General features: G+C 44.5%; 2 protein-coding genes across 2 annotated transcripts in view; both read left to right on the top strand.

Moving 5' to 3' along the window:
• The window catches only part of LOC130076441 (protein NLRC5-like), a 195,469-nt gene that overhangs the window by 56,407 nt on the left and 111,354 nt on the right, over positions 1–27,708 (top strand). The window lies entirely within an intron of this gene.
• The window catches only part of LOC130076450 (protein NLRC3-like), a 40,042-nt gene continuing 28,907 nt past the window's right edge, over positions 16,574–27,708 (top strand). Inside the window, exon 1 of the mRNA XM_056241527.1 lies at positions 16,574–16,710. Within this exon, the coding sequence (XP_056097502.1) occupies positions 16,652–16,710 (59 nt within the window). The 5' untranslated portion in view covers positions 16,574–16,651. The remainder of the gene's footprint in view (positions 16,711–27,708) is intronic.

Genomic DNA, 27,708 nt, shown 5'->3' with positions numbered 1-27,708 from the left:
CCTCCTCTTCTCCCTCTCCTCCTCCTCCTCGTTGCTATCTTCCACTTCTTCCTCTCCTCCTCCTCGTCGTTGTCTTCCACTTCTCCCTTTCCTCCTCCTCGTCGCTCTCTTCCACTTCTCCCTCTCCTCCTCCTCGTCACTCTCCTCCTCTTCTCCCTCTCCTCCTCCTCCTCGCTCTCTTCCACTTCTCCCTCTCCTCCTCCTCGTTGCTCTCTTCCACTTCTCCCTCTCCTCGTTGCTCTCCTCCTCTTCTCCCTCTCCTCCTCCTCCTCGTCGCTCTCCTCCTCTTCGCCCTCTCCTCCTCCTCGTCGCTCTCTTCCACTTCTCCCTCTCCTCCTCCTCCTCGTTGCTCTCTTCCACTTCTCCCTCTCCTCCTCCTCGTTGCTCTCCTCCTCTTCTCCCTCTCCTCCTCGTCGCTCTCTTCCACTTCTCCCTCTCCTCCTCCTCCTCGTTGCTCTCTTCCACTTCTCCCTCTCCTCCTCCTCGTCGCTCTCTTCCACTTCTCCCTCTCCTCCTTCTCGTCACCCTCCTCCTCTTCTCCCTCTCCTCCTCCTCGCTCTCTTCCTCTTCTCCCTCTCCTCCTCCTCGTTGCTCTCTTCCACTTCTCCCTCTCCTCCTCCTCGTTGCTCTCCTCCTCTTCTCCCTCTCCTCCTCCTCCTCGTCGCTCTCTTCCACTTCTTCCTCTCCTCCTCCTCGTCGCTGTCTTCCACTTCTTCCTCTCCTCCTCCTCGTTGCTCTCCTCCTCTTCTCCCTCTCCTCCTCCTCCTCGTCGCTCTCCTCCTCTTCTCCCTCTCCTCCTCCTCATTTCTCTCTTCCACTTCTCCCTCTTCTCCTCCTCGTTGCTTTCCTCCTCTTCTCCCTCTCCTCCTCCTCGTCGCTCTCTTCCACTTCTCCCTTTCCTCCTCCTTGTCGCTCTCTTCCACTTCTTCCTCTCCTCCTCCTCGTCGCTGTCTTCCACTTCTCCCTTTCCTCCTCCTCGTCGCTCTCTTCCACTTCTTCCTCTCCTCCTCCTCGTAGCTCTCTTCCACTTCTCCCTCTCCTCCTCCTCGTCGCTCTCTTCCTCTTCGCCCTCTCTTCCTCCTCGTCGCTCTCCTCCTCTTCGCCCTCTCCTCCTCCTCGTAGCTCTCTTCCACTTCTCCCTCTCCTCCTCCTCGTAGCTCTCTTCCACTTCTCCCTCTCCTCCTCCTCGTCACTCTCCTCCTCTTCTCCCTTTCCTCCTCCTCGTCGCTCTCTTCCACTTCTCCCTCTCCTCCTCCTCGTAGCTCTCTTCCACTTCTCCCTCTCCTCCTCCTCGTCGCTCTCCTCCTCTTCGCCCTCTCTTCCTCCTCGTCGCTCTCCTCCTCTTCGCCCTCTCTTCCTCCTCGTCACTCTCTTCCACTTCTCCCTCTCCTCCTCCTCCTCGCTCTCTTCCACTTCTCCCTCTCCTCCTCCTCCTCGCTCTCTTCCACTTCTCCCTCTCCTCCTCCTTGTTGCTCTCCTCCTCTTCTCCCTCTCCTCCTCCTCGTCGCTGTCTTCCACTTCTCCCTTTCCTCCTCCTCGCTGCTCTCCTCCTCTTCTCCCTCTCCTCCTCCTCGTCGCTGTCTTCCACTTCTCCCTTTCCTCCTCCTCGTCGCTCTCTTCCACTTCCGCTGAATGACCGGGGTGACTGGCAGAGTCCATGTGTCAAAGGGGAACACTTTCTACAAAACAATTAATTATGTTTTAAACCCAACCAAAAATACTGTTCTGGGTGTTACACAAGTGAACTGTGAAACATTTCTATGCTCATTTACTGAGCAAATTAAATGTGGAATTGTACTTGCTCAAATTACTCCACTATCCAGCTCTCTGACTAATTTTGAACTAGTTACATCAGAACAATTAGCAGATGTAGTCTCCAAGTTGAAGTGTTCCAGATACAATCGACCATGATATTTTTTTATAACGTCTAGAATGTATGGTGGGCATCCAGGGGACAACCCTCCAGTGGTTTTCATCCTATCTAAAAAAAAGGAGATTCTCTGTGAATTTGGGCAACTTTTCTTCTGCATTGGCTCAGCTACTATGGTGTCCCTCATGGGTCAATTTTGGGACCCTTTGATATTTTCATTGCATATGCTTTATCTTTCAGAAGTACAGCATATCTTATCTCTGTTATACCGATGATTCCCAATTTTTTTCCCCCAGTAAGTATAGACAAATATTGCTCATCTGAGAATGCCTTAAATTGTTTTAAAGATATCAAACATTGGCTGGCTAATAATTGTTTACAATTAAATGAGAGTAAAACTGAAGTCTTGATCTTAGGTTCCTCCTTGTCCCGTTTACCTGGCCTAGCTGTCCAGTTAGGCCCATTATCGTTGAACGTACAAGATCATGTGAGGAACCTTGGAGTGATTTTTGACTCATCTCTACTTTTCAATATGCAGATCAGTGCTGTTGTATAGAGTAGTTTTTACAATCTGAGATCAATTGCTTAAATGAAAATTTTCCTTTCCCATACTGACTTGGAAATTGAGATCCACTCATTTATTTCATCTAGGTTAGACTATTGCAATTCATTGTATAGTGGTCTGAACCAAATTTCATTATTTAATGTGTTTATTTATTCTTTCTTGATCTGTAAAGCATTTTGGGTCAACTACTTTTGTTTTTAAATGTGCTATAGAAATAAAGGCTTGCTGGCTTGTTCAACGACTTGTTGACTTGACACATCATCTTTTCAACAATAGACAAGTTGTTTATGCTGAGTTAAGCTGAATTAATTTGAAGCATTGCTTTATGCTATGTTATACTAGACTGCAACTTGTCTTTCGAAAATCATATTTCATATGTTACAAGAACTGCCTTTTTCCACCTTAGAAACATTGCTAAATTACGTAACATGCTATCAGTCTCTGATGCAGAAAAGTTAGTTCATGCATTCATGACCTCGAGACTAGATTACTGTAATGCTTTATTAGCTGGTTGTCCTGCATCCTCAATAAACAAGCTACAATTAGTGCAAAATGCAGCCGCTAGAGTTCTTACTAGATCAAGAAAATATGATCATATAACACCGATTTTATCATTTCTACACTGGTTACCTATAAACTTCCGTATCAATTACAAAGTACTACTACTGACCTATAAAGCCCTAAATGGTTTAGCTCCTGTGTATTTAATGGACCTTCTATCGGCCTACAATCCATCGCGTTCTTTAAGATCCCTAAATTCGAGGCTTCTGGTCATTCCTAGGATATCTAAGTCCACTAAAGGAGGGAGGGCGTTCTCACATTTAGCTCCTAAACTCTGGAATAGCCTTCCTGATACTGTTCGTGGCTCAGACTCGCTCTCCCAGTTCAAAACTAGATTAAAGACGCATCTCTTCAGCCAAGCATTCACATAATGCTTACCTTTTATACCACTGTTGAATCAGATCGAATGCATTAATATTATGAACAGCAGCTACGCTAATTATTTCCCATCTGCTTTTCTGCTGTTATCTCGGGACGCTAGTCCTGAGGTAAATAGCGTTCGTCAGCTCCAGTTTGTATCCAGCCTCTCACGGAGACTTCAGATGCCCCAACGCCTGTGAAGAGACGACTCAACGCCTGTGAAGAGACGACTCGACGCCGGCGATATGTTATGCCCTAAATTAATACATGATGATTAACTAACTATATTCTTCTATGTACATTTCTGAAATGCACTTTCTGTAAAGCTGCTTTGAAACAATATGTATTGTGAAAAGCGCTATACAAATAAACTTGAATTGAATTGAATGAGCAATCAGTCATGGTGATGTGCCTCTATGTATTGAATAGAAACCAGTTATAGCAAAACCTGAAATAAGGAAAAAGATCCGCACACGAATATCGACCAAAAAGCTCACAAGATTTCTTTTCCAGAGGCCACAAATAAAGTGCCAAAGTGCAAAAAAAATGCAAGATTGCAAAATGTTTTCGGTTTGCACTTTTTTGCACTTTATTTGACCTTTATTAAGCTTTTTGGACGATATTTATGTGCAGATCTTTTTCCTTATTTTTGATTTCCTTTTGGATCTAGGCATCACAAGAAGATATCACTCATCAGTTTGGGACTAATGTTTGGCGCTGTGCCTTTCCATCCCCTTGTTTTATAGCAAAACCTGAAAATGGTTTGCACAACATCGTAATGTATTAAACCCTTGCTCATGTTTTTCTGACACTATCTCTGTGTTCCCTGCTGTATGTTTCATAGATTTTGTTTAATTAAAACTGTGATTGGATTTCCTTCGCCTCTAAGAATCTGTGTTTTACAGACATAATAATGGTTTATTCTGATGGTAGAATGTTTAAAAAGGTGGAGTTTAAAAGTGCGTTTTTGAAAAATATAAAAATTATTATTGATGAGTTATATGCAATATATTGTTTTGTGGTCTGGATCAGCACGCATTGTTCAACTGATAGAGTTAACAGTGCCATGGGAGGATGCGGTAGATGAGGCATATGAGAGGAAGAAACTGCGGTATGCTCATCTGGCCACTGAAGCAGAACAGCGAGGATGGAGAGTCCAGGTTTACCCAGTGGAAGTGGGTTGTCGAGGTTTTGTGGCACACTCTACAACCCGGTTCCTCAGAGACGTCGGATTCAGCGGCCAAGAGTTGCGTCGCACAGTAAAGAACTTATCTGAAGCAGCAGAAAGGAGCAGCAACTGGCTGTGTTTGAGACGGAAAGATTATAGCTGGCTGTGTACAGGCCGCCACACTACGGTTTCGTAGAATTCTTGAAAACTTGAAGAGTCTGTTGGTTTAGTTGTATAGTTTGCATAGTAATTACAGTTATGACGTTCCTGTGTATATTGCGTGAATGACGGGTGGTTGGGCAGATATTGTGTTTTGCGGTAGGTGGTATGCCATACGGAACCGTTGCCACTAATCCTACTTTAACGAAGACAGTGGGGCTCGACAGCCTTAGTCAAACGGGTTGGCGCGTATGGTTGGGTTGCGGAGAGATTGTGAGATTGTGGTTAGGTCTCAGCAGCAGGAGGGATGTAGAGGTCAGTAAGCTGGGCTGAGTTGAGTGGGGGACGGAGGGGGGGGTCTCTGGGACGCCAGAGTCACTGTCGAGCCCTCTTGAGGTGTGGTGGGCTAGTCGACGAAACACTGAGGACGGAAGGTGCCCACTTGAAGACCCTAGAGATGTCCCCTACTCGGCTCAATCCAGACGGTTGTCGTGCTGGTCCACGAGGGAGACCACACTGTAGTTGCAGCCGTCGTGTATGCCGAGTACACTGCAGCCGTTAACGCCGGACAGAAGGAGATTCACACCACCATATGGAAAGAAGCGTAAAGGGATGGAGAGATGGAGAGAGAGAAGCATAGGTTACTGTAAAGCTACGTCTTAGTTTGTGCTTATCTTGGTGAAAGCCGAGTACAAAGCAGCATGAGGTTTAACATCTACTCTTGTGTAATGGAAATCAATCCATTGCATTTTAATACTCGAGACGATTTAATACTTCCCGTTTCTGCAGACAGTCATGTGACTTCAGGAGCACTTCCAGCTGCTTTTATTAGACAGAGGATTGTTATTAATTTATGCTATTTTAATTTTTATTTTATGTGAACATTTGTATTGTGTCAAGTAAAAAATGATGTGTTATTTGTGAAAGAAATGAGAAGTTTGTATTCCTCTAGGGGGCGCTGTGCGGTTCATTAAGCTCAACCCTGCATTGAACCCCTACAATTATCTCAACGTCTTTCTTTTCTCTCTCTCTGTTTTGTCTCACGTTTGTTTTGTGTATAATATTTGATTTTAAAAAAATCTATACATAAGTCCGTATTCACAAATGACTGGTTAGCGTTAACCAGGACGTGTTACCGATTAGCCGCCAGTATCATGTGACCAGTGACCACTCTGCGCTTCATCATCAGTCTGGACAGTCTGACACACTGGAAACGCTTTATCTTATAAACCTGTTTCTTCTGAACAGTCTCCAGTCTGTAATCTGTAATTTATTCCTGTGATCAAAGCATCATTACTCCAGTCTTCAGTGTCACATGATCCTTCAGAATCATTTTAAGATCATTTCTTATTGTCACACACGTTGATCTGATTGGTTACAAGGTAGTTTGTGATGTCAAAAACACAAAGTAAAATTGTATGTAGCTTTTGCAATACTAAAAAAAATAAGATTTTTAAATTAAGAACATTTTTCAATCATCCTGTTCAAATGTTTACACCCCGACTCTTAATGAATTGTGTCTCCTTTAACATCTGTGAATGTTTGCAGCTTTTGATCATCCAGGTGAAAACTCAAGAATTGAGAATCAAGCACATGTAAACTGGATCTGTTTTGTAAATTCAGTTATTTTTCTTGTCTATGTGTAAACAAACATCATGTGACTTAAACTGCTCATGTATGCGGCCTACATTTAAAGTTCCTCACAAATTATTTTTTGTGAAATAAAAAATCCGAAGTAGTTTATTTTTCTTGCAAAACAAAGAAACTTTAAATTCATGTTATTTAGTATTTAATATAATTTCATTAAAAATCAAAGTGAATCATTCTGAATTTGGAAAAAGCTTTTTTTGCCAAAAGCCTATGAATCATAAATCGAATCAAGTGTGACCAACCAACACTTCAAAATAATGCTTCCCCACAAAGATTTCGAAATAGGCCCCCAAAAGGCGCTCCAAACACCAAAGCCGGTTTGCCAAACATCAGGCACAGGTGTAAGCTCGTTTAGCCTATATAATGTTTCAGAAAAGTGCTTTTGATGTTAAACATTAAAAGTCTTCAGATGAAAAAAGCATATAATGACGCAGAATATCTTTTACTACAGACTCTGTGGACTGACTTCTACTAAAGATTGAATCGTACCACGTGACACACACCAGTCAGGATCCCACAGGAGAGTCTGAACAGCGATCTCAAACTGAAAGTGTTTAAACACTTCTGGATTCTGTTCCTGTAGGACAAGATCTGAACTACAGCAAGTAAGCTTTAATACTTCGACTACGATTAAAGGGATTTGAGGGAATATTAACGGATTTCATATGAGTTAGTGTGATAATGCTTAATATGTTAAATTATAACATAAGATATAACTTATACCTGTTGCAAAAGTACAAAGAAACGACCAAAAAGGAGTCAGGAATTACTCAAACAACCCGTTTTATGGCCATTATTGTGTAGAAATGAATTATGCTTTTTTCTAAAAAGGTTTATTTCCAGTTTTAGGATGTAGTTTTGTGATAATGTGAAATCGAAAGTATCCAAGCAAACATTAGGACGTTTAATTCCCTCCTACACATTGGTTAAATAATCGTTCCACAATAAAAGCGGAACGGACTTTTTTGACGTTGTCTGTTCTCTGTTACATATATATTTTAACCGATCTATGCTGTCCTACCGCGACTATTTTTGGCCAGGGACACGCCGTTGCTGTCGGACCAATGTTTGCCTGGTGGACAATCCAGTCTTTTCAGTTAGTGAGTGCTTAAAGGGATACTCCACCCAAAAATGAAAATTCTGTCATCATTTACTCACCCTCAAGTTGTTGCAAACCTGTATGAGTTTCTTTCTTCTGCTGAACACAAAGGAAGATATTTTGAAGAACGATTGGAACTTTGGCACCATTGACTTCCATAGTATTTTTTTTCTACTATGGAAGTCAATGGTGCCAAACAACTGTTCGTTCTTCAAAATATCTTATAAATCTTATCTTATTAAATATCTAATGTATACACATACAAACATAATATCAGAGTTTTAACATCAAGCATTTTAAAAAAGAACAATACATCACGGTTGTTTAAGCCAATGAGCATTAAGCTGTGTCGTCAGTCGTTTCCCATCATGCTCTTGATCATCAGTCGCTGCGCTGGAGAGAAACTGCAGACTCCGACACGGCCGCCTCACTGTGCTGGAGTTTCAGACACACGTCAGCAAGACATCAGAGCAAGGCGGACCACATTTATAACCAGCATCATATAATCACGCTCATATTTTCATTTTTTGGTACACTTATGCTGTTTTTCCCTTTGCTCTTGTTTCCACATTCTGCACTTGCTTTTCCAAATGTTTCACGAGAAAATTAAGTCGTGATCATGAGAAAGCTTAGGGCTTCTATAAGATTAATGTAAAATTAGAATTAAACTGATGGACGAGTGTTTGTTAGCCATTAAAAATACTGTAATAACCAAACTGGACCAGAGGCAGAGAAGAGCACACCAGAATAAGCAGTACAACACACAGTTCTTTATGGTTAAAAACACAGCACAATCCTTCTATTTGTGCTTCTATCCAACACAAGGGGTGACAGTTGTTTTAAACCCTTGTTGGATCTGGAAGCAGAAGAAGGGTCCTCGTTAGAAGAGAAAGTGCACTCATCAGTCAAGCCCTTAGAAAAGGTCAATCCATCGTTCTTCATATCCAGTCTGTTCTTCATATGTTCTGTATGTTTTGGGCGGTGTGACTGTCGCTGTGGTGTTATTCCAATCCAAACACATTTCTGCCCATGTAAAGGATGATGTTTTAAAGAGGATATATGGACATGAGTGCAGTACAATGCTCTCTTTACATAATAAATTATAGTTTAGCAATCACATGTTACATGGCGGATATGAGAGGTGAGCCCAACGCAAGATTCGGTTTCATTTTATATAATGTTTGTTCAGGCATGTTTATAACGAATGTCGCTATAATATATGTTTATACATATTTTCATTCTTGTTCTGTTCTGTTCTCACTAAAGCCTGCCCTTATTTAGTTAAGTCAAGTTACCCGGGTTGCTTATTTACAGTATATAGTGCTTTTTATAATACAAATTGTTTTAAAGCAGTTTAACAGTGATAATAAGTGATACATAAGCAGATAAAAACATGTACGCAATGCGGGGGTGGATAAATAAATAAATAATTGAATTTTTAATAGCCTACCTGATGTCACAGTCACCGAGTCGTTAACCGGTCTAAGTCGTTGCTAACTGGTTGACACTTATTAGAAAACTGGAATCTTTAAAAACTATAACATAGGGCTTTACGAACCAATATATAGGCCCTCATATTTTATTATGGTAAACAACAAGGAAACACGAGTTTGCCATTTAACATTTTATTTGCACTTTGTACCAAATAATGCAAGCATTTGACAACAAATCTTGTTTAAAAATGAACAACAAAAAACGGTCGTGCTTTAGAATTTAAAATCAGCTGCTTGCGTTCGGGTTTGTCCGATGTCTTACTTTAATACAGTGAATTGTCATAATTTGCGTAAAATCCCGTGTTTGTTCTGATCTACCGATCTTGATGGAAATTTTAAGAAGCCGAGTGAATGACAGCTCTATTAGCCTGAATTAGCTGAGGTGCAGTCACGAAGTGTTCGTTTTTAAACAATAACTTCATCTATTCTGTGTCTTAGTACAATAAAACATTGTATCTGTACTAAAATTACCATGGTAAACCGATAATAAGATACGATTAAAGTTAGCATTTAATATTTCTTTAATACGGCCAAATCATTCACAAAAACGTACATAAAGGATGCGCATGCTCAGACCTGAATTGTCTATAACCAATGAGATTGCTGAATTATAAACCAATTAAATTAGGGGTGGACGGGGCGACACGTGTCGTTTAAAAAAATAAATAAATCATAATTAATATAGCATAGAGTTGTTTGTGGTGGTGGTGTTCGCAAGCGTGTGTCTAAAAGTGGACTGGAACACAGCACAGACTGCACTCTGGGTTATGCATTTATGGTGATGCGCTCTAAAACAACGCTCACCTTGTGCAGGACATGCAATAAGGAGAGGTGTCGTATTTGGCCAGAGAAGGCAAAACATGTGGTCATATTTCTACAAAAAGAATTGCTGAAATTTAAAGCTGGTTTGTAGCATATATGAATACAGAGTGCTTTGCTGTTATTAGGCCTACTATAGCCTAACTGTTATTTAGTGTGTTTTTAGTGTTAAATTATTGTAGTTGGGTTAGGTGTCTTAGGTTTTATTGTGAATTTGTGATTTTTTTTGTAGGCTACGTATATAACTGTTATGGAATGACACAGACAGATGATTTAAGTGATAAGGTGATTTATTGGAAACTGCTGGCAAATGAAGAGAAGGATGAAGATGGTAGAGAAATCCTTAACAGATGCGAAGCAGCAGCGAATATTTGGAGTGGAAGTGGTGAGCACACACGTTGGGTTGATTGGAATAGCGTTGGCAGACACAGACGAACCAGGAAACACTCCGGGAGATGACAGGGGAGATGCAGGAATGCAAGTAAGCGAAAATCCGATTATCTGTAACACAGTATAGAAGTCTTTACTCAAACGAGACCAGACAATAATGCAGCTTGAGGTGTGTGCTTAAATACTGGGGTTGATGAATGACTAGACTGGAATCAGGTGTGCGTGATCAGTACTCTGGAGAAGATGCTCTTTGTGATTGGTTGCTGATTGAACCTGGTACGTCTGTTACAGTACCCCCCCCTCCACGGCCCGCTCCAGAGGGCCGAGGACCCCGACGTCGAGGTGGCCGACCTCTACCACGAGGTGCAGGACGATCTGGATTAGACTCATGGAAGGTTGTGAGAAGTGTAGGGTCTAAGATGTCACCTCTAGGACCCCAAGCTCGTTCTTCAGGTCCATAACCTTCCCAATCAATTAGGTACTCTAGTTGGCCACCACGACGTCGGGAGTCCAGAATTTCACGGACAGTGTAAATGGTCCCATCCTCCTGGATCAGTGGGAGAGAGGGTTCCTCTGTTGGTTCAGGTTCTGTTGTAGGAGCGGAAACAGGTGGGTAATATGGTTTTAGCAGTGAAACATGGAAAGTTGAATGTATCTTGTATTGTGGAGGTAGTTGTAACTGGTAACAGACTTGATTGACCTGCCGCTTGATGGTAAAGGGCCCAATGAACCAGGGACTAAGCTTTTTGCAGGGTAGGCGCATTCTGACGTCTCGTGTTGATAACCAGACCTTTTGTCCGGGATGGAAGGTAGGAGTGTCGGCTCGCCGAGTATTGGCCTGGGTTTCTTGCCTGCGCACTGCTCGCTGCAACTGATGATGGGCTGCGTCCCAGACCGTCTCGCTCTCCCGGAACCAGTAGTCCACTGATGGTACGTTCGATGGTTCCCCGGACCATGGGAACAGAGGCGGTTGATAGCCGAGTACACACTGGAAAGGTGTAAGTCCAGTGGCAGCTTGTCTTAACGAATTTTGGGCATATTCAGCCCAACCTATGTACTGGTTCCAGGTATCCTGGTGGCCATGGCAGAAGGTTCTGAGAAATCTCCCAATCTCTTGTATCTTCCTTTCCGTCTGCCCATTGGATTGTGGATGATAGCCTGATGTAAGACTAACGGTCACACCAAGGAGGGTGAAGAAGGCCTTCCAAACTCTTGAAATGAATTGTGGCCCACGATCAGAAACAATATCTTCGGGGATGCCAAAGTATCTGAAAACATGGTTAAAGAGTAACTCTGCGGTAACCATGGCTGTGGGGAGCCCCTTCAGGGGAATTAATCTACAGGACTTGGAGAAACGATCCACGATGACCAGGACTGTGGTATTACCAGAAGATGGTGGTAGGTCAGTGATGAAATCCACTCCTAGGTGTGACCAGGGGCGTTGAGGAACGGGCAGCGGGAGTAACTTGCCGGATGGTAAGTGGCGTAGACTCTTTGTGATTGCACAATCAGAACATCCTTGGACGAACCTCCTAACTTCTTGTGCCATGCCAGGCCACCAGAAGCGATTGCGTATCAGCGAGAGGGTACCATTGGCCCCTGGGTGACCAGTGCCCAAAGAGGAGTGAACGGAATGGATGATGGCAGTACGTTGAGATCGTGGTATATATGTCCGGTTTGGAGGACACCCTGGCGGAGGCTGTTGGGAGGCATTGGAGGAGGAGAGTTGTTGATCCAGGGACCATTGGATAGGACTGACTAGAATCTCTTGGGGTAAGATGGGTTCAGGTTCTTCTGTGGATTCATCAGGAGAGTGAAGACGGGACAGAGCATCTGCTTTTGTGTTCTTGGTGCCTGGGTGATAAGCAATGGTGAACTTGAAACGGGTGAAGAATAGAGCCCATCTAGCCTGACGGGGATTGATTCTCTTTGCATCTCGTATGTACTCTAAGTTCTTGTGATCTGTGAATACCAGGAATGGGTGCTGAGCTCCCTCCAACCAATGCCTCCATTCTTCCAGGGCTAATTTGATGGCCAGGAGTTCTCTATTGCCGATGTCATAATTCCTCTCTGCTGGGATGAGTTTCCTGGAGAAGAAGGCGCATGGATGTAGTCTGGCTGGGTCCCCATGCTGCTGCGATAACACTGCTCCTACTCCAGTAGTGGAGGCGTCGACTTCAACCACGAAAGCCTTGGTGGGATCGGCATGAATAAGAAGCGGTGCACTGGTAAAGGCAGTCTTCAGTTTCTCGAAGGCTTGCGTGGCAGCTGGTGACCAGAACAGCGACTTGGGCTTGCCTTGAAGGAGGTTGGTCAATGGAAAGACGATGGAGCTGAAATTCTTGATAAATCGACGATAAAAGTTAGAGAATCCTAGAAAACGCTGGAGTTCTTTGATGGTAGTTGGAACGGACCAGTTGCGGACAGCCTCAACCTTCCCCTCGTCCATCTGGATACCGTGTTCACCGATGTGATAACCAAGGAACTGGACTGATGACAGATGGAATGAGCATTTCTCAGCTTTGAGAAATAGCTGATGGTTTCTCAGGAGTTGTAGGACCTCCGCAACGTGCTGGCGATGTTCGGTCATATTTCGGGAGTACACCAAGATGTCATCAATGTAAACCAGTACAAACTTGTGAAGAAACTTCCGGAGAATCTCGTGCATAAAATCCTGGAACACAGAGGGGGCATTTACCAGTCCATAGGGCATGACCAGATATTCATAGTGCCCCGTAGGGGTTACAAACGCTGTCTTCCACTCGTCCCCCTCACGTATCCGGATAAGGTTATAGGCGCTGCGGAGGTCCAGTTTGGTGAACACGGTAGCACCACGAAGTTGCTCAAGGGCTGCTGGAACAAGGGGAAGTGGATACCGGAATTTCACTGTGATTTTGTTGAGGGAACGGTAGTCTATGCAAGGCCGCAAGCCTCCGTCCTTCTTGGCCACGAAGAAGAAGCTTGAAGCAGCTGGGGATGTAGAAGGACGAATATAACCTTGACGTAGGGCTTCCTCAATATACTCTTTCATGGCTTTCTGCTCGGGTATGGAGAGTGGGTAGATCTTACCATGGGGCACTGGTTCACCCGGCAGCAGGTCAATAGCACAGTCCCATGGTCGATGCGGAGGCAATTGGGTGGCTTTTACTGGACAGAATACGTCGTTGAAGGAGGCGTAACAGGTGGGAATATTCACTGACTGCTTCTCCACCGGGCTTTCAATGGAGGTGGAATGGAGAGATAAGGGGCCCTATTTTAACGATCTGAAACGCAAGTGTCAAAGCGCAAAGCGCAAGTAACTTTGTGGGCGGATCCCGGCGCTGTTGCTATTTTCCCGGCGGGATAAATGCCTCTTGCGCCTGGCGCAAATCTAAAAGAGGTTGGTCTGAAGTAGCTTCATTATTCATAGGTGTGGTTTGGGCGTAACGTGGAATAAACCAATCAGAGCGTCATCTCACATTCCCTTTAAGAGCAGGTGCGCATGTTGCATGGCGGATTGCTATTATAACGGCGGATTTACCAGGCGCGCGTCAGGAGCGGTTCACAGCCGAGGAGACCGACGTTCTTGTCAGGACCGTGAAAGACAGAGAAGTGACGTTGTATTGCGTGTTTTGCGTGCATCTGTAAACTATGGCATAAACCCTCATGCAGTAACACCCTCAGACGGCACTGTTTATTGACTGTCTGAAGTAGAATGCATGCAGAAATAACAAGAAATTCAACGTTCAAATCAGACTTATCTATCTATTTATCTCTCTATCTCTCTATCTATCTATCTCTCTATCTCTCTATATATCTCTCTATCTATCTCTCTATCTATCTATCTATCTATCTATCGTGGGTGGGTTTCTCCCATCCCCATACAAATCAGCGTCGGTTAAACAGGCGTGGGAGGAAAAAAACTAAATTTTCATGGACACCACAATGATTTCCCTCATGTGTTAATATTTTTCCTTGTTATAATGTATGATTTGCAAAAAATAAAAACTGCTGCATCTGTGTTGATGAGAGAATCAAAGTGTATGCGCGTTGTGCACCTGCTACATTATGGCCAAGCATGCGCGCTTAAAATAGCATAATGAACAACGCGCAACGCGCCACTGACTTTAGACTAGTTTTTTTCTGGTCAGTGGCGCAATTGTTTTATAGAACAGCAAAATAGCATGAGGGAAAGTTTGCGCCGGAACACGCCTCCTCTTTGCGCTGAACCGCCCCGGGGAGCGCAAGTGTATTTCTTAGTTAACCGACGTGTGTCTGTGGAGGGAAAAGTCCGCTTTGCGCGGGTGCAAAATAGGAATGATACATGCGTCAGTGTACAAAGTCATATGCGCCGAGTGCAAGATAGAGCCCATGATCTCTGGAGTCACTGGAACGGGGAGAGGAAGACGAGGAAAACAATCTGGAAAACAACTATCACCCCATTTCTGAATTTCTCCAGATGTCCAGGAGATGCGAGGGTTATGTTGCATCAACCATGCTCCAGAACCAGTAAACTGATGGATTCAACATGACATAGACCAACTTGTAATTGAATGGATTCAACATAGTAGCAGATCTTACGTTTGCAGAGTGGTTTGCCGATCACGGAGTGAACTTGGTAACTGGACTTCGTACATCTCTTCTTGAGCTTGAGCTGACGGCAAAGTTCCCCGGAGATGAAGTTCCCGGCTGACCCGGAATCCAGGAGGGCTGATACAGACACAGAAACATCTTGGGCAGTTACTATTACATTGGTGGTGAGTGGTTTCATTTCAATTGAGGGAGTATACATAGAACTCACCACAGGTCTGGGCGGACGTACAGGACAGGTTGACTTGATGTGACCAGAACCTCCACAGTATAAACAAAGACCCTGGGTGAGTCGTCTCTGACGTTCAGTGACTGATAAGCGTGAGTTACCAAGTTGCATCGGTTCAGGATAAGATTCTGGAGCGCTGGAGAACTCTGGCTGGCGGAAGGGATTGTAGAAGTGTTGGCCCTGTTGGTCTTCCATACACTGTTGAACACGGCGTGCTACCTGAATAGACAGCTGGATGAATTGTTCTAAGCCCATCATGTCATTATATGTGGCAAGATGCAGCCGCAGTTTGGGATCCAATCCCTGTCTGTAGGTTGTGATGAGAGCGCGTTCATTCCAGCCACTAGATGTTGCAAGGGTACGAAACTTTACTGAATAATCGGTTATTGACATTCTTCCTTGTCGAAGATGATATAGTTGTTCACAGATGGATGAATCTCCTTCTGGTCTACCGAAAACTTCACGAAAGTGATCAATGAAATCATCCAAAGAACGAGTTACTGGGGATGCTTGATTCCATAGGGGTTCAGCCCATTGCAGTGCTCGTCCGGACAGCAAGGATATAATGAACGCGATTTTGGATCGGTCAGTGGTGAATCTCTGCGGTTGCATCTCCAGGGCCAGTGAACATTGCAAAAGAAACCCGTTGCAATCCTCCGCCGAGCCAGAGTAGGGCGCCGGATTGGCCACGGGACTAGCGGAGTTTACCGGAGAAGGAGTCGTCATGGCGGAAGTTGAAACTGTTGACGAGCTGAGAGCGCGTTTGAATCCGTCTATGAACTCCTGGAAAGTAATCCGGATTACTCGTATCGCTGTTTTGGTCTGGTCTTCTGTTATGGAATGACACAGACAGATGATTCAAGTGATAAGGTGATTTATTGGAAACTGCTGGCAAATGAAGAGAAGGATGAAGATGGTAGAGAAATCCTTAACAGATGCGAAGCAGCAGCGAATATTTGGAGTGGAAGTGGTGAGCACACACGTTGGGTTGATTGGAATAGCGTTGGCACACACAGACGAACCAGGAAACACTCCGGGAGATGACAGGGGAGATGCAGGAACGCAAGTAAGCGAAAATCCGATTATCTGTAACACAGTATAGAAGTCTTTACTCAAACGAGACCAGACAATAATGCAGCTCGAGGTGTGTGCTTAAATACTGGGGTTGATGAATGACTAGACTGGAATCAGGTGTGCGTGATCAGTACTCTGGAGAAGGTGCTCTTTGTGATTGGTTGCTGATTGAACCTGGTACGTCTGTTACAATAACTAAGTATAGGCTACTTTAAAAATGTAATATATTTTTCAATTTTAAGAATTTATTTTAAAAAAATCAATTAAGAAGCCGTTCTTTAATTTCATTCACCATTGACCGAATTCACCGAATTTCATTCACTGTTTACCGGTATCGGTTTAAAAGTATCGATTTGTATCTGAAAAAACTCAAACGATACCCACCCTTAAGAATAATGGTGAGTCAGAGTCCAGTGTAACTGATGATAAAGTGCAGTGCATGAGGTGTGTGTATCGTTTGCTGGCTTAACATTTGTCATTAGTTCTAAATAAATGTTCATTATCATTTGTTTATCCCTCTGCACTATCATGATATTAATCTCAGTGCCTCATTGTCATGTCCAGGTCATGCTGAGCATCTGATTGTCTTCACCGACACAAAGATACCAGTGCTGAGCTGTTTCCAGTGGCCGTTTATCTGCAGTAATGTCAGAGGAGCGAGGAAAGGACTCTCTCTCTAAGATGAGTCTCTCAGAGAAACAGAGGTAAGACTGCGACTGTTTTCACAGATTCATTTTAAACACTACTGGAGTTTCAGGTTTGTCCTGTACAGAACAAAGCCTGATCAACAAGGAGTGTTTTCTCTCACCTGTGTCAAATGCTGTGCAAAACAATTTAGGACTTCCTATAAATGTTTTTAGATTGTTGCAGGTTAAAATAGCTTTAAACTGGTTTCATATTTGATGTACAGGAACATTTAGCACATAATATGTTTAATGTACCATATATGTAAAGTCCTCCTGTAACGACCCAGATTAAAGTGTATTGCATTATGGTTTAAAGGTGCACATTTAATGGATATTCTGCCCTTACTAAAATTTGGGTAGGACTTCTAGCTTGGCAGACAGCTAACAGGTTCTTCAATAAACACCCAGGAAGCAGTAGGACGTTTAGGATGCTTTATCAGAAGCACTGTGAAACTGCAATACAGAAATACAAAATGTACTTATTAATAAACTTGAATAGGTTAAATTCTTATTAACACAGGATTAATACCACTTTGAAAAACACAAAATACAGTAACATAAATTTACCCATTAACCACACATGGTTATATAACGATTAGCATGAATGCTAACTTAACATGGAAAACGCCATAGACAGGCTAACGCGATTAGCATCTTTACCATTTTCAACACTTTTCACACCAATATGTAAATCAAACGATCTTCACTTAAGGTTGTCATAAAAATACACTTTAACCATCACTTACAGACATAAGTTCTTCAGAGTTATGAAGACAAAACGTGTAAAAGATGATGAAAAGTGCTCAGCTGTGTTTCAGGGTTGTTGAATGCATTGAGAACTACGGCAAGTCTAAAGAGACAAACAGCGCGGAGTAGTAATTCTTCTACCTGCTTTCTTAAAGGAGCAGCACACTCCCCGCCTGGTATAATATAGTATACCACTATGTCTCTCTGAATAAAAGAACGACTTCTGAGATGGGTCTTGAATAAATTCTAGCAGAACCTCCTTGAACTACCCTAACCTCCACTTGGCGAACTCTACCATCTCGGCCAGGAAACGTATTGACTATCAGTCCCATAGGCCATTCATTCCGCCTGGCTCCCTTGTCTTCAAGAAGCACGACATCTCCAACTTGTAAGTTGGGTTGACTTGTCTGCCATTTCCGTCTTGGTTGTAGTGTGGCAAGGTATTCCTGACGCCATTGTTTCCAGAAGTGATCCGCAAGGTTTTGGACCTGCTTCCATTGACTCCGGTAAAGATCCTTTAAGTCAAAGTATCCCAAAGGAGCGGTCAATAAATCTGTTTTCTGTGTCAAAAGCATGGCAGGCGTGAGGACAGCAGGACTGTGTGGATCTGATGACACTGGGACTATTGGCCTTGCGTTCATTATAGCAACAACTTCGGCCAATAGCGTGACCAAGACCTCATGTGAGAGTTTGGGGGAGTGCACCTTGAGTAGCATGGCATCCAGAATGCGGCGAGCAACACCTATCATCCTTTCCCATGCCCCACCCATGTGAGAAGAGTGGGGTACATTGAAATCCCAAGGTCAGCCTTGTTCCTTCAGATAAGACTGAAGCTCTGCCTCTTGCGGTGTTATTCCTAGTTCTCTACAGGCACCGACAAAGTTTGTTCCACGATCGGAACGCAAAAGGTTTGCTGGTCCTCTGATAGCGGTGAATCTCCTTAGAGCATTTATGAAGCTCGATGTTGATAGAGACTCCACTACCTCTATGTGCACTGCTCTTGTGACTAGACAGGTAAACAACACTGCCCAGCGTTTTCCTTCAGAAAGACCTCCTCTGGTGCGACGAGCACAAACTGTCCACGGGCCAAACACGTCCATCCCGACATGAGTAAATGGAGGAACTTGGGTAACTCGATCGACAGGTAGGTTGGACATTTTTTGCTTTTCTGTCTTGCCTCTTAACTTCAAACAAGTAACACATTTGTGCAGGACACTTGAAACCAATCTCTTTCCTCCCAAGATCCATAAACCGGCCGACCGAATGGCGCCTTCGGTGATGTGTCTGCCTTGGTGTGCGACCCGTTCATGGTAATAACGCACCAACAGTGTTGCAATGTGATGGAGTTTAGGGATGATTATTGGATGTTTCTCTTCCCAAGAAATTGCGGCCGAGGACAGGCGACCACCAATTCTCAACAAACCGTCAGTGTCCATGATCGGATCAAGTTTTCTGAGATGGCTGTCTTTTGACACACTCTCTCCTTTGGACATATTCTTAATTTCGTCTTTGAAGATTTCGTGTTGTACACAACGGATTATTACAGTCCTTGCCTGTGAGAAATTGTCCATCTTTGTTTCGTCCAAAGTCTTAAAACAAGATCTGACCTTCTGAATAAGTCTAGCTACTCCAAGGGTCAGTTGCTTCCAGCTGGAAAAGCGCTCGAATCTGTGCGAGCCAAGGTGAGCCTTGGAAACATTAGTAGCCAGGGTTGTAATCAGGGGACGCACCTCTGCGTCCAAGTCTGGTTCCACAAGCTCGAAGACTTCCTGCTGAGACGAAGCAGCGTTATCTTTCTTTTTGAGAAAGGGGGGTCCGCAAAACCAGTTGGTTTCCTTCAAGAGAGTAGCTGGTATGTCTCGTGTGCCGTGATCTGCAGGATTGTGTCCTGTGTTGATAAAATGCCATTGTTCGGAGCGTGTTGACTTTCGGATGCGTGCTACTCTGTTGGCAACATATACGTAAAACCTTCTGTTAGTGTTGAATATGTAACCAAGCACTACTCTACTATCTGTGTAGAACTTAACTGTGTGCACCTTCATGTCCAACTCTTCCACCAACGTGTCTGCAAGCTCTACCGCGAGTACGGCTGCACAAAGCTCCAGACGTGGTACAGTGTGACACTGTTTTGGAGCCAATTTGGACTTCCCCATGCAGAATCCAACCTGAATATTTCCCTGATTGTCAACTGTTCTGATGTAAGCTACTGCAGAGATAGCTGTGGTAGAGGCGTCAGAAAAGACACACAGTTCCCTGACTTTTTGTAGAGACCAAAGAAACAGGTAAGTATGACCGTGGAATCTGAAGCTGCTCGAGTGCAATGAGCGAATCTTTCCAGGTCTTCCACCTTGTCTTTTTTTCGGCAGGCAATGGGGCATCCCATTCACAACACTCTGACGAAAGTTCTCTGACAAGTGACTTCCCTTGTATTGTTATTGGAGCCACAAAACCAAGTGGGTCGAACAGACTGTTGACTGTTGAGAGAACACCCCTGCGCATGAATGGTTTCTCTTCTCTGGAGACGAAGAAAGTGAAACTGTCGCTCTGAAGGTTCCAGTTGAGCCCTAAGCTTCTCTGCACAGGTAGAGGGTCTACCCCCAGTGCTAAACCCTTTAGCTCTTTAGCCCGTTCTTCGGGTGGGAATGCCTCCATCACAGCCTTGTGATTGGATGCTATTTTGTGTAGTCGAATGTTTGAAACTGCTAACATTTCTTTAGTCTGTTTTAGTACATGAACGGCGAGGTCACTGGTAGGAAATGAGGCCAAACCGTCATCCACGTAAAAATCTCTCAAGACAAACTGTTTTGCCTCCAGGCCATATTCGTCTTCCTTTTGTAGAGCAGCTCTTCTTAAACCATATATGGCAACGGCTGGAGAGGGGCTATTTCCAAATACATGGACAGTCATGCGGTACTCTGCAACCTCTCTGGCAGGGTCGTTGTTCTGAAACCAGAGGAACCGCAGGAAATCACGATGCTCCTCGCAGACCCTGAAGCAGTAGAACATCTGCTCTATGTCTGCTACTACAGCAACCGGTTCTTTACGGAAGCGAGTAAGTACCCCAAGGAGCGAGTTGTTTAAATCAGGGCCGCTCAAAAGGAGGTCATTCAGGGAAATACCATCATGCTTAGCACTGGAGTCGAATACAGCTCGAATCTGACCTGGCTTGCGTGGATGGTAAACCCCAAAAATTGGCAAATACCAGCGCTCTTGGTCTCGGGGAAGCAGGGGAGCTGGTTCTGCATGTCCTGACTCAAAGATTCTCTGCATGAATGCAAGCATGTGTTCTCTCATTTCCTGGCTTCTTTCCATCCTACGATGTAGTGTCTTGAGACGGTTTTCTGCTTGTACTCTATTGTTGGGAAGTTTGCGCCTTGGTTCTCTGAAGGGCAATGGAGCCACCCAACTGTTTGAGTCATCCATAAACATCTTTTTGTCCATGATTTCCAGAAAGATCTTATCTTCCACAGACATCGCAGGCTTGTCATCCTGGGCCGTTTGCTGGAAGACTCCTTTAACAAGACAATCTGTTTCCCTAAACAGGCTGTCAACATCTGCGAGATATGCAACTCCAGGTTGACGTACTTGAACATCCACCTTCTCTTTGATGTGAAGCTTATTTGGACAAGGATCAAAAAGAGATGGACGGCCATTACTCAGTATGTTAGTCTTGTAGACACTGATGGAGTCTGGTTTGTGAGCTGACCCCAAGCACACTTCTCCTATGATAACCCAGCCTAGATCGAGGCGTTGGGCATAGGGTGCGTTATGAGGTCCGTTGCACTGCTTTCTGACTTTATGCACTCTTGGTACATCACGTCCGAGTAGGATAAGGATGGCTGCTGTGGGATCAAGTGGAGGGATCTTGCCCACAACGCCTTTGAGATGAGAATAGTGTTTGGCGATCTCTGGTGTGGGAATTTCTGACCTATCATCCGGTAACATATCACATTCGATCAGAGATGGGAGTGGGATCTGATTCTTACCATCTAAAGACTCCATGACGAAGTTGTTAGCTCGTCGCCCTATGTTATCAATGACTCCTGAGCATGTCTTCAATGTGTATGAGGCGGAACCTTCCTTGATGTCAAAGAGCTAAAAAAACTCACTTCTTGCCAAAGATCTGTTACTCTGTTCGTCGACAACAGCGTAGGTTCTCACGGCTCTTTCTCTATGGCCTACTGGGTAAACACTGACAAGACAGATTTTTGCACATGACCTTGACCTCGAAGCAGTCCCACATATGTCTGTGCATTTGGATGTGATAGCTAAAGAGGCTCCTTCCCTTTGCTCCCCGCCTTGATCTTTCGCCATTACAGAGGCTCCAGAAGTCCACGGAGCTGGTCCCGGATGAAGTGCTGTTGGGTGACTATCACTATTGCACTCTCTGCATTGAATATTTTTGTCGCAGTTCTTGGCTAGGTGACTGGATGAAGCACAACACCTGTAACAGATGTTCTTGTCCCTAAGGTAGGTTTTTCTCTCATCCAAAGTTTTTATTCGGAAACCACGGCATTTCCTCAGGGGATGTGGTTTGAGGTGTAGGGGACACTGCTTGTCAAGGTCGATCGGTGCATTTTCTCCCGTGTTGTCTTGATGGTTGTCAGTGTCTACTGAGACGTCCGTCCTCCTGACAGAAACAGGTGTTTTTAAGTTTTGTTTAAAGGGTCTTTCAGTTTTGTTTATGCTCAGACCAGTAAGTACTGCAAAACTCGGGTCGTTAAGAATCTTGGCTTGGTCACAGACAAACTTTGCAAATATAGAGAATGGTGGGTATGAAACTCTGTAGGCTTCTTTGTAACGTGATGCTAGAGAGACCCACTTGTCATGCAGGGAGTATGGCAGCTTCTGAACAATTGGAGTGATGCCACGAGATGTATCCAAGTAACTGAGCCCAGTTAAGAAGCCATCTGCTCTGGCAGCCTCTAGCTCCAAAAGAATGTCTCCAAATTCTCTCAGCTTTTGATTGTCTCTGTTGCTGATTTTTGGAAAATCCTCTATTTTCCTGAAGAGAGCATTTTCTATAGCTTCCGGCGATCCAAAACAGTCCTCCAGCCTTTGCCACACCATATTCACACCCGCTGCTGCATCATGGATATGAACCGCTCTTATCCTCCTTGCCTGCTCGGAAGATTTTGGTCCCAGCCATTTGCAAAGGAGATCTAACTCCTCTCTTGGTGCTAGGTGTAGGCTCTCTATAGAGCTGTAGAAGGATGCCTTCCAGGCCCTATAGTTCTCTGGTTGGTCGTCGTACTTTAGGAGTCCTGAGCTCACCATTTCGCGGCGTACCAAATACTTGGCTAAGTCTGACATAGCTGCTGAACCAGACTCGGGCTCTCTGGAAGCAAAAGTTGAATAAGGCTGAGAAGGTTGGCCATGGTTGTCTGATAGTGTAGCCATGTGTGAGTGATCTCTGTGACTAGAACTTCCTCGTAGTGGATATGAATGATATGGACGCTCAAAGTCGTACAGAGCGTACTTATATGGACTTTGATGGTGGCAACTCGAAGGAGCTTGTTCTTGAGTGAATGTGTATTGAGCGGGTAACTCCTGAAACTCGTGGACGCTGATTTCACTTGACTGCGTGGTACCCTTCTCCATGCTTCTTTTATCTGGCTCACCAACTTCCATTGCTAGCTGGCGTGTTGGTGTTGGCACCGGTTCTTGGGGTTGCGAGTCATGGTGAGGGTGGTCAAATTTTGTATTCGTTGCAAAACCCTGCTCAACGCATTCACTCTTTAAGCTAATGCGATCAGGATCCCCTACTTCGTTCTCAGCAGCTGCCTCTAAAACTTCAGCTTCAGCATTGGCAGCTGCAGCAGCACCCTCTAGTCGCAGAGTGTGTAGGTTTGCTTCAAGCTCTGCTTTCTTCCTAGCAGCCACAGCTGCAGCTTTCTGTTGTTCTTCCTCGATATATGCTTGTGCTTTTAGCATGTCTGCTTCTTTTTGAGCGAATGATGCTTGAGTGCGAGCAGCCTCTGCCTTTGCACGTGCTCTGGCTGCTATAACACTTGCTGAAGAAGGCCGGCTGCTACGTGAAGTGTTAGAGCATTGGGATCGTATCTCGAGATCTTCCATAGTGAAGGCAGCTTTATTGAAGATTGCTGTGCATTTCCACGTGGCAACACGTTCCAGATGTAACCCGTCGAATTGTGTCTTTTCACTATTCTGCCCTTACTAAAATTTGCGTAGGACTTCTAGCTTGGCAGACAGCTAACAGGTTCTTCAATAAACACCCAGGAAGCAGTAGGACGTTTAGGATGCTTTATCAGAAGCACTGTGAAACTGCAATACAGAAATACAAAATGTACTTATTAATAAACTTGAATAGGTTAAATTCTTATTAACACAGGATTAATACCACTTTGAAAAACACAAAATACAGTAACATAAATTTACCCATTAACCACACATGGTTATATAACGATTAGCATGAATGCTAACTTAACATGGAAAACGCCATAGACAGGCTAACGCGATTAGCATCTTTACCATTTTCAACACTTTTCACACCAATATGTAAATCAAACGATCTTCACTTAAGGTTGTCATAAAAATACACTTTAACCATCACTTACAGACATAAGTTCTTCAGAGTTATGAAGACAAAACGTGTAAAAGATGATGAAAAGTGCTCAGCTGTGTTTCAGGGTTGTTGAATGCATTGAGAACTACGGCAAGTCTAAAGAGACAAACAGCGCGGAGTAGTAATTCTTCTACCTGCTTTCTTAAAGGAGCAGCACAATGGATGATAAATGTAAATCATGTGGAAACTTTAGTTAGAACAAGTCAAATATGCATGTCAAACAGGGCTTTATAGACAATGTCACAGTTAATAACTAACTTACGTACAGAACTTCTACCATGACTGTAGATGTTTTGGGACTGTGATCAAATCATACTAAAAATTAAATATCTAGAAACAGTGGCGTGCACAGACCTCTACTGGGGCAAATCTACATCTGGATTCTTTTAAATGTGCACTATGTAACTTTATTGTATTTAAAATTATGCGTAGATACACCATCAATCCTTCTTCCAGAATGTGTTTTTCACTTACCCTGGTTCACTATGGTAAGCCTTTTATAAGTGTTTATATTTTAGACGGGATGGTTTTCATGGGGAAATTGCGTACATGTGTCACTCATCCATGTGTGTCTCGTCATATCCGTAAATATAGAAAAGTTAAGAAAAGTCTGAGACGCTTAGATCGCTCATGCTCATTGCATTACAACTGAGCAGCTCATCTTTTACTGTGGGTGTCGTGGAGGAGGAACGTCACTCCCGCAGTTGCCTTCACTCCAGAGCCTCTTCACAATATGGACATCACACCAGAGTCTCCAGCCGTCATGGATATATTACTCTAGAGTTTTCAGCCGTCATGGATGCACCCGTTACAGAACAACTGACCACAAATGAATCCAACGGCACAGATCATGCATCTCCGCCAGGGAGACCGCCCCATCGAGGAATACGTGTGAGACTTTTATTGATCTGGCATGATCTGGTTTTTGGTGAGGGGGGGGGGGGGCTATCTGAGCCACTAAGTTTGCTCATGCCCTTGCATGATCCTCATTGGACAGAGTTTGCAGCCATCATGGAAACCATGTTAGTTATAAACGCTGGATTTGAAGCTATCAAGGCGTTTCCTAGGCATCTGGGATAGATTTCTAATTTAGCGGACACTTTGCTAATGTCGGTCCGAGAAGCATCTAGATGGAGATATCAAGTCTGGGGGTCTCTGAGGTTGTCCCACTGTCAGTTGCAGTCCCCGTTACAGCGAAAGTCATTTTGTGTGTTTGTTTTTTGTGCCACCGGCTCCATCCTGGTCACATACTTTGCCTGCTCTGCTCTGGCTCCCCGATCTGCCTCAGTCAGTCCTGGTTCACATCCCTCCCCCTGTTCCAACCTGCGTCAAAAGTGCGACCTATCTATACATTTTTGTCACAGGTCGGGGGGGCCAAACCAGACTGCACCCACCCCTCAAACCCAGGACCACTCTGAGGAGCGTACCAGAGACCAGACGGACAAGTAGAATTAAAATTGAACAATCTTTATTAAATAGTAAAAAGGAAATTAAAAGTCTCGACGTGAGTTTGTGTCTCTGTCCAGGAAGGGGGGAAACCGCTTTGGACCCTGGGAGGCGAGGGATTCGTCTGCCGTTCCAGCAGCAGGTAAGTGTCGGGGTAAGTAGAACTTCTTAGCCACGATGCAGACGGACAGATACCCGGGCAGGGCAGGACCGGGACTGAGGACTATGAGACTCTTCCACCGGACAGGTGAGTAGCAAGTACGTATACCTCTCAAGAAGGCGAGCAGGCGGAGGGGCCTCACTGGAAGACAGGTGGGTAGATAGGTCGGTATGTTCCTAGACCGTTGGTCGTTCCGAATATGCTCAGCACAGAAGAATCATCCAGTTGAACAGACAGAGCAAATTATACAGGTGCAGGCACACTCCGCTGCAGAATCAGGCTTACGGCTGGACTGTGTGGCTCCAAGCGGACAGCGCTGGGACAAGGGTGGATCTTTCCTTCAGACGGGCAGCGCCCAAGAAGACAGCAGCAGACGAATCATCTAGTTAAACGGACAGGGCAATTTATACAGGTGCAGGCACACTCTGCAGAATCGGGCTTACGGCTGGACTGTGTGGCTCCAAGCGGACAGCGCTGGGACAAGGGTGGATCCTTCCTTCAGACGGGCAGCGCCCAAGAAGACAGCAGCAGACGAATCATCTAGTTAAACGGACAGAGCAATTTATACAGGTGCAGGCACACTCTGCAGAATCGGGCTTACGGCTGGACTGTGTGGCTCCAAGCGGACAGCGCTGGGACAAAGGTGGATCCTTCCTTCAGACGGGCAGCGCCCAAGACAGCAGCCGACAATTCGTCTAGTTAAACAGGCAGAGCAATTTATACAGGGCAAACACACTTCTCTTCGGTATCAGAACGAGAACTTATAGCCCGAGCGGGACATGCATGTCTAGCACTGAGGCTTTGTTCAGCAAACACTGGGCGGAATTATGCACTGGGGAATACTGGCAGTTAAATATACATATCCACCCACACACTGCAACCTCACGTCAAGTCCAATACTGTGTGACACTTCAATTCAGGCACTGCATATCCACTCTCACTCTCAGTGCAATAAGGCCAGCACTCACCCAATAGTCAATCCTTCCACTGTTATGTTGAATCAGCACTCAGAACGATAAAGAGATGCAGATGACTTCTCACAGCATGGAGAACAGCGTCTTCAATACTCTCTCACTCTCAGACGGAGATACCCGGATTTCAATGATGACTCAGTCCACACTCTTGAGTTGCAGTTACACTCGTGATCAACGCACTTCACAATTCTTTGTTCAACTCAGAAGATGAAGATATCAGAATTTCAATGGTGACTCAGTTCACACTCCTATGTGACAGTTACACTCGTGATCAATACACTTCACAATTCTTTGTTCAACTCAGTGCAGGACATGCATTCGCACAGATTCGATGTTTTATTACTTAACTTCCTCTCAGGAATGATGGCGTTCTCCAGTCTTGACTGTATCTCCCCACTTCTCCAACTTTCCATCCAGTTCAAGTTTCCAGCGTGTATTCACACAAATCACCGTTGCACCCTTCAGCCAGCCAAATCCTCACAGCCCTCTCCAAAGATCCCAGCGAATTCAGCCACAGTCAAAGAAAACTAATTCTCCCGGGGGAGTACCACACCCAATTCCCTCTTCCCTTTCCTTTTAAATGTTTCCTCCAGCCCCGAAGCCCTATCGCTGATCCTCAGTTCAATCGTCAGCACCTGTTACCACTTGCCTCATCAGCTGCCGCTGTCATGGTAACTGACAACAAGTGAACCAGCCCGGTGTGCCGGCGAAATCATCCCGGGGGGAAACACACTCCTAGCGGAAATTGGTTCCGCTAGACTTGTCACCTTGTGACATTTTCATTTGGCTTTGGTGATCATCAGTGTTGGGATCGTTACTTTAAAAAAGTAATTAGTTATAGTTACTCACTGCTTGTTCCAAAAAGTAACTGAGTTAGTAACTGAATTACTCTATAATAAAAGTAACTCGTTACCAGGGAAAGTAACTATTTGCGTTACTGTTAAAAAAAAAGTTGCTATATGTCAAAGAATTTGGATTATTTTTGAGCAGTTTTCCCAAGTCAGTTGAAATGAGTAGAACAGACAGGTGTTTGTACGTAACTTTCGATATTTATTGCACGTCGGCAAGAGGTTTATCCTGCACCTCAAGTATTATGAGGTGTA

Source organism: Rhinichthys klamathensis, unplaced genomic scaffold (genome assembly GCF_029890125.1).
Source record: "Rhinichthys klamathensis goyatoka isolate OS25496 unplaced genomic scaffold, OSU_Roscu_1.1 h1tg000652l_1, whole genome shotgun sequence".
NCBI lineage: Eukaryota > Metazoa > Chordata > Actinopteri > Cypriniformes > Leuciscidae > Rhinichthys > Rhinichthys klamathensis.
Note: the sequence above shows the minus strand (reverse complement) of the source record. Positions and strands in the feature narration are given on the sequence as shown.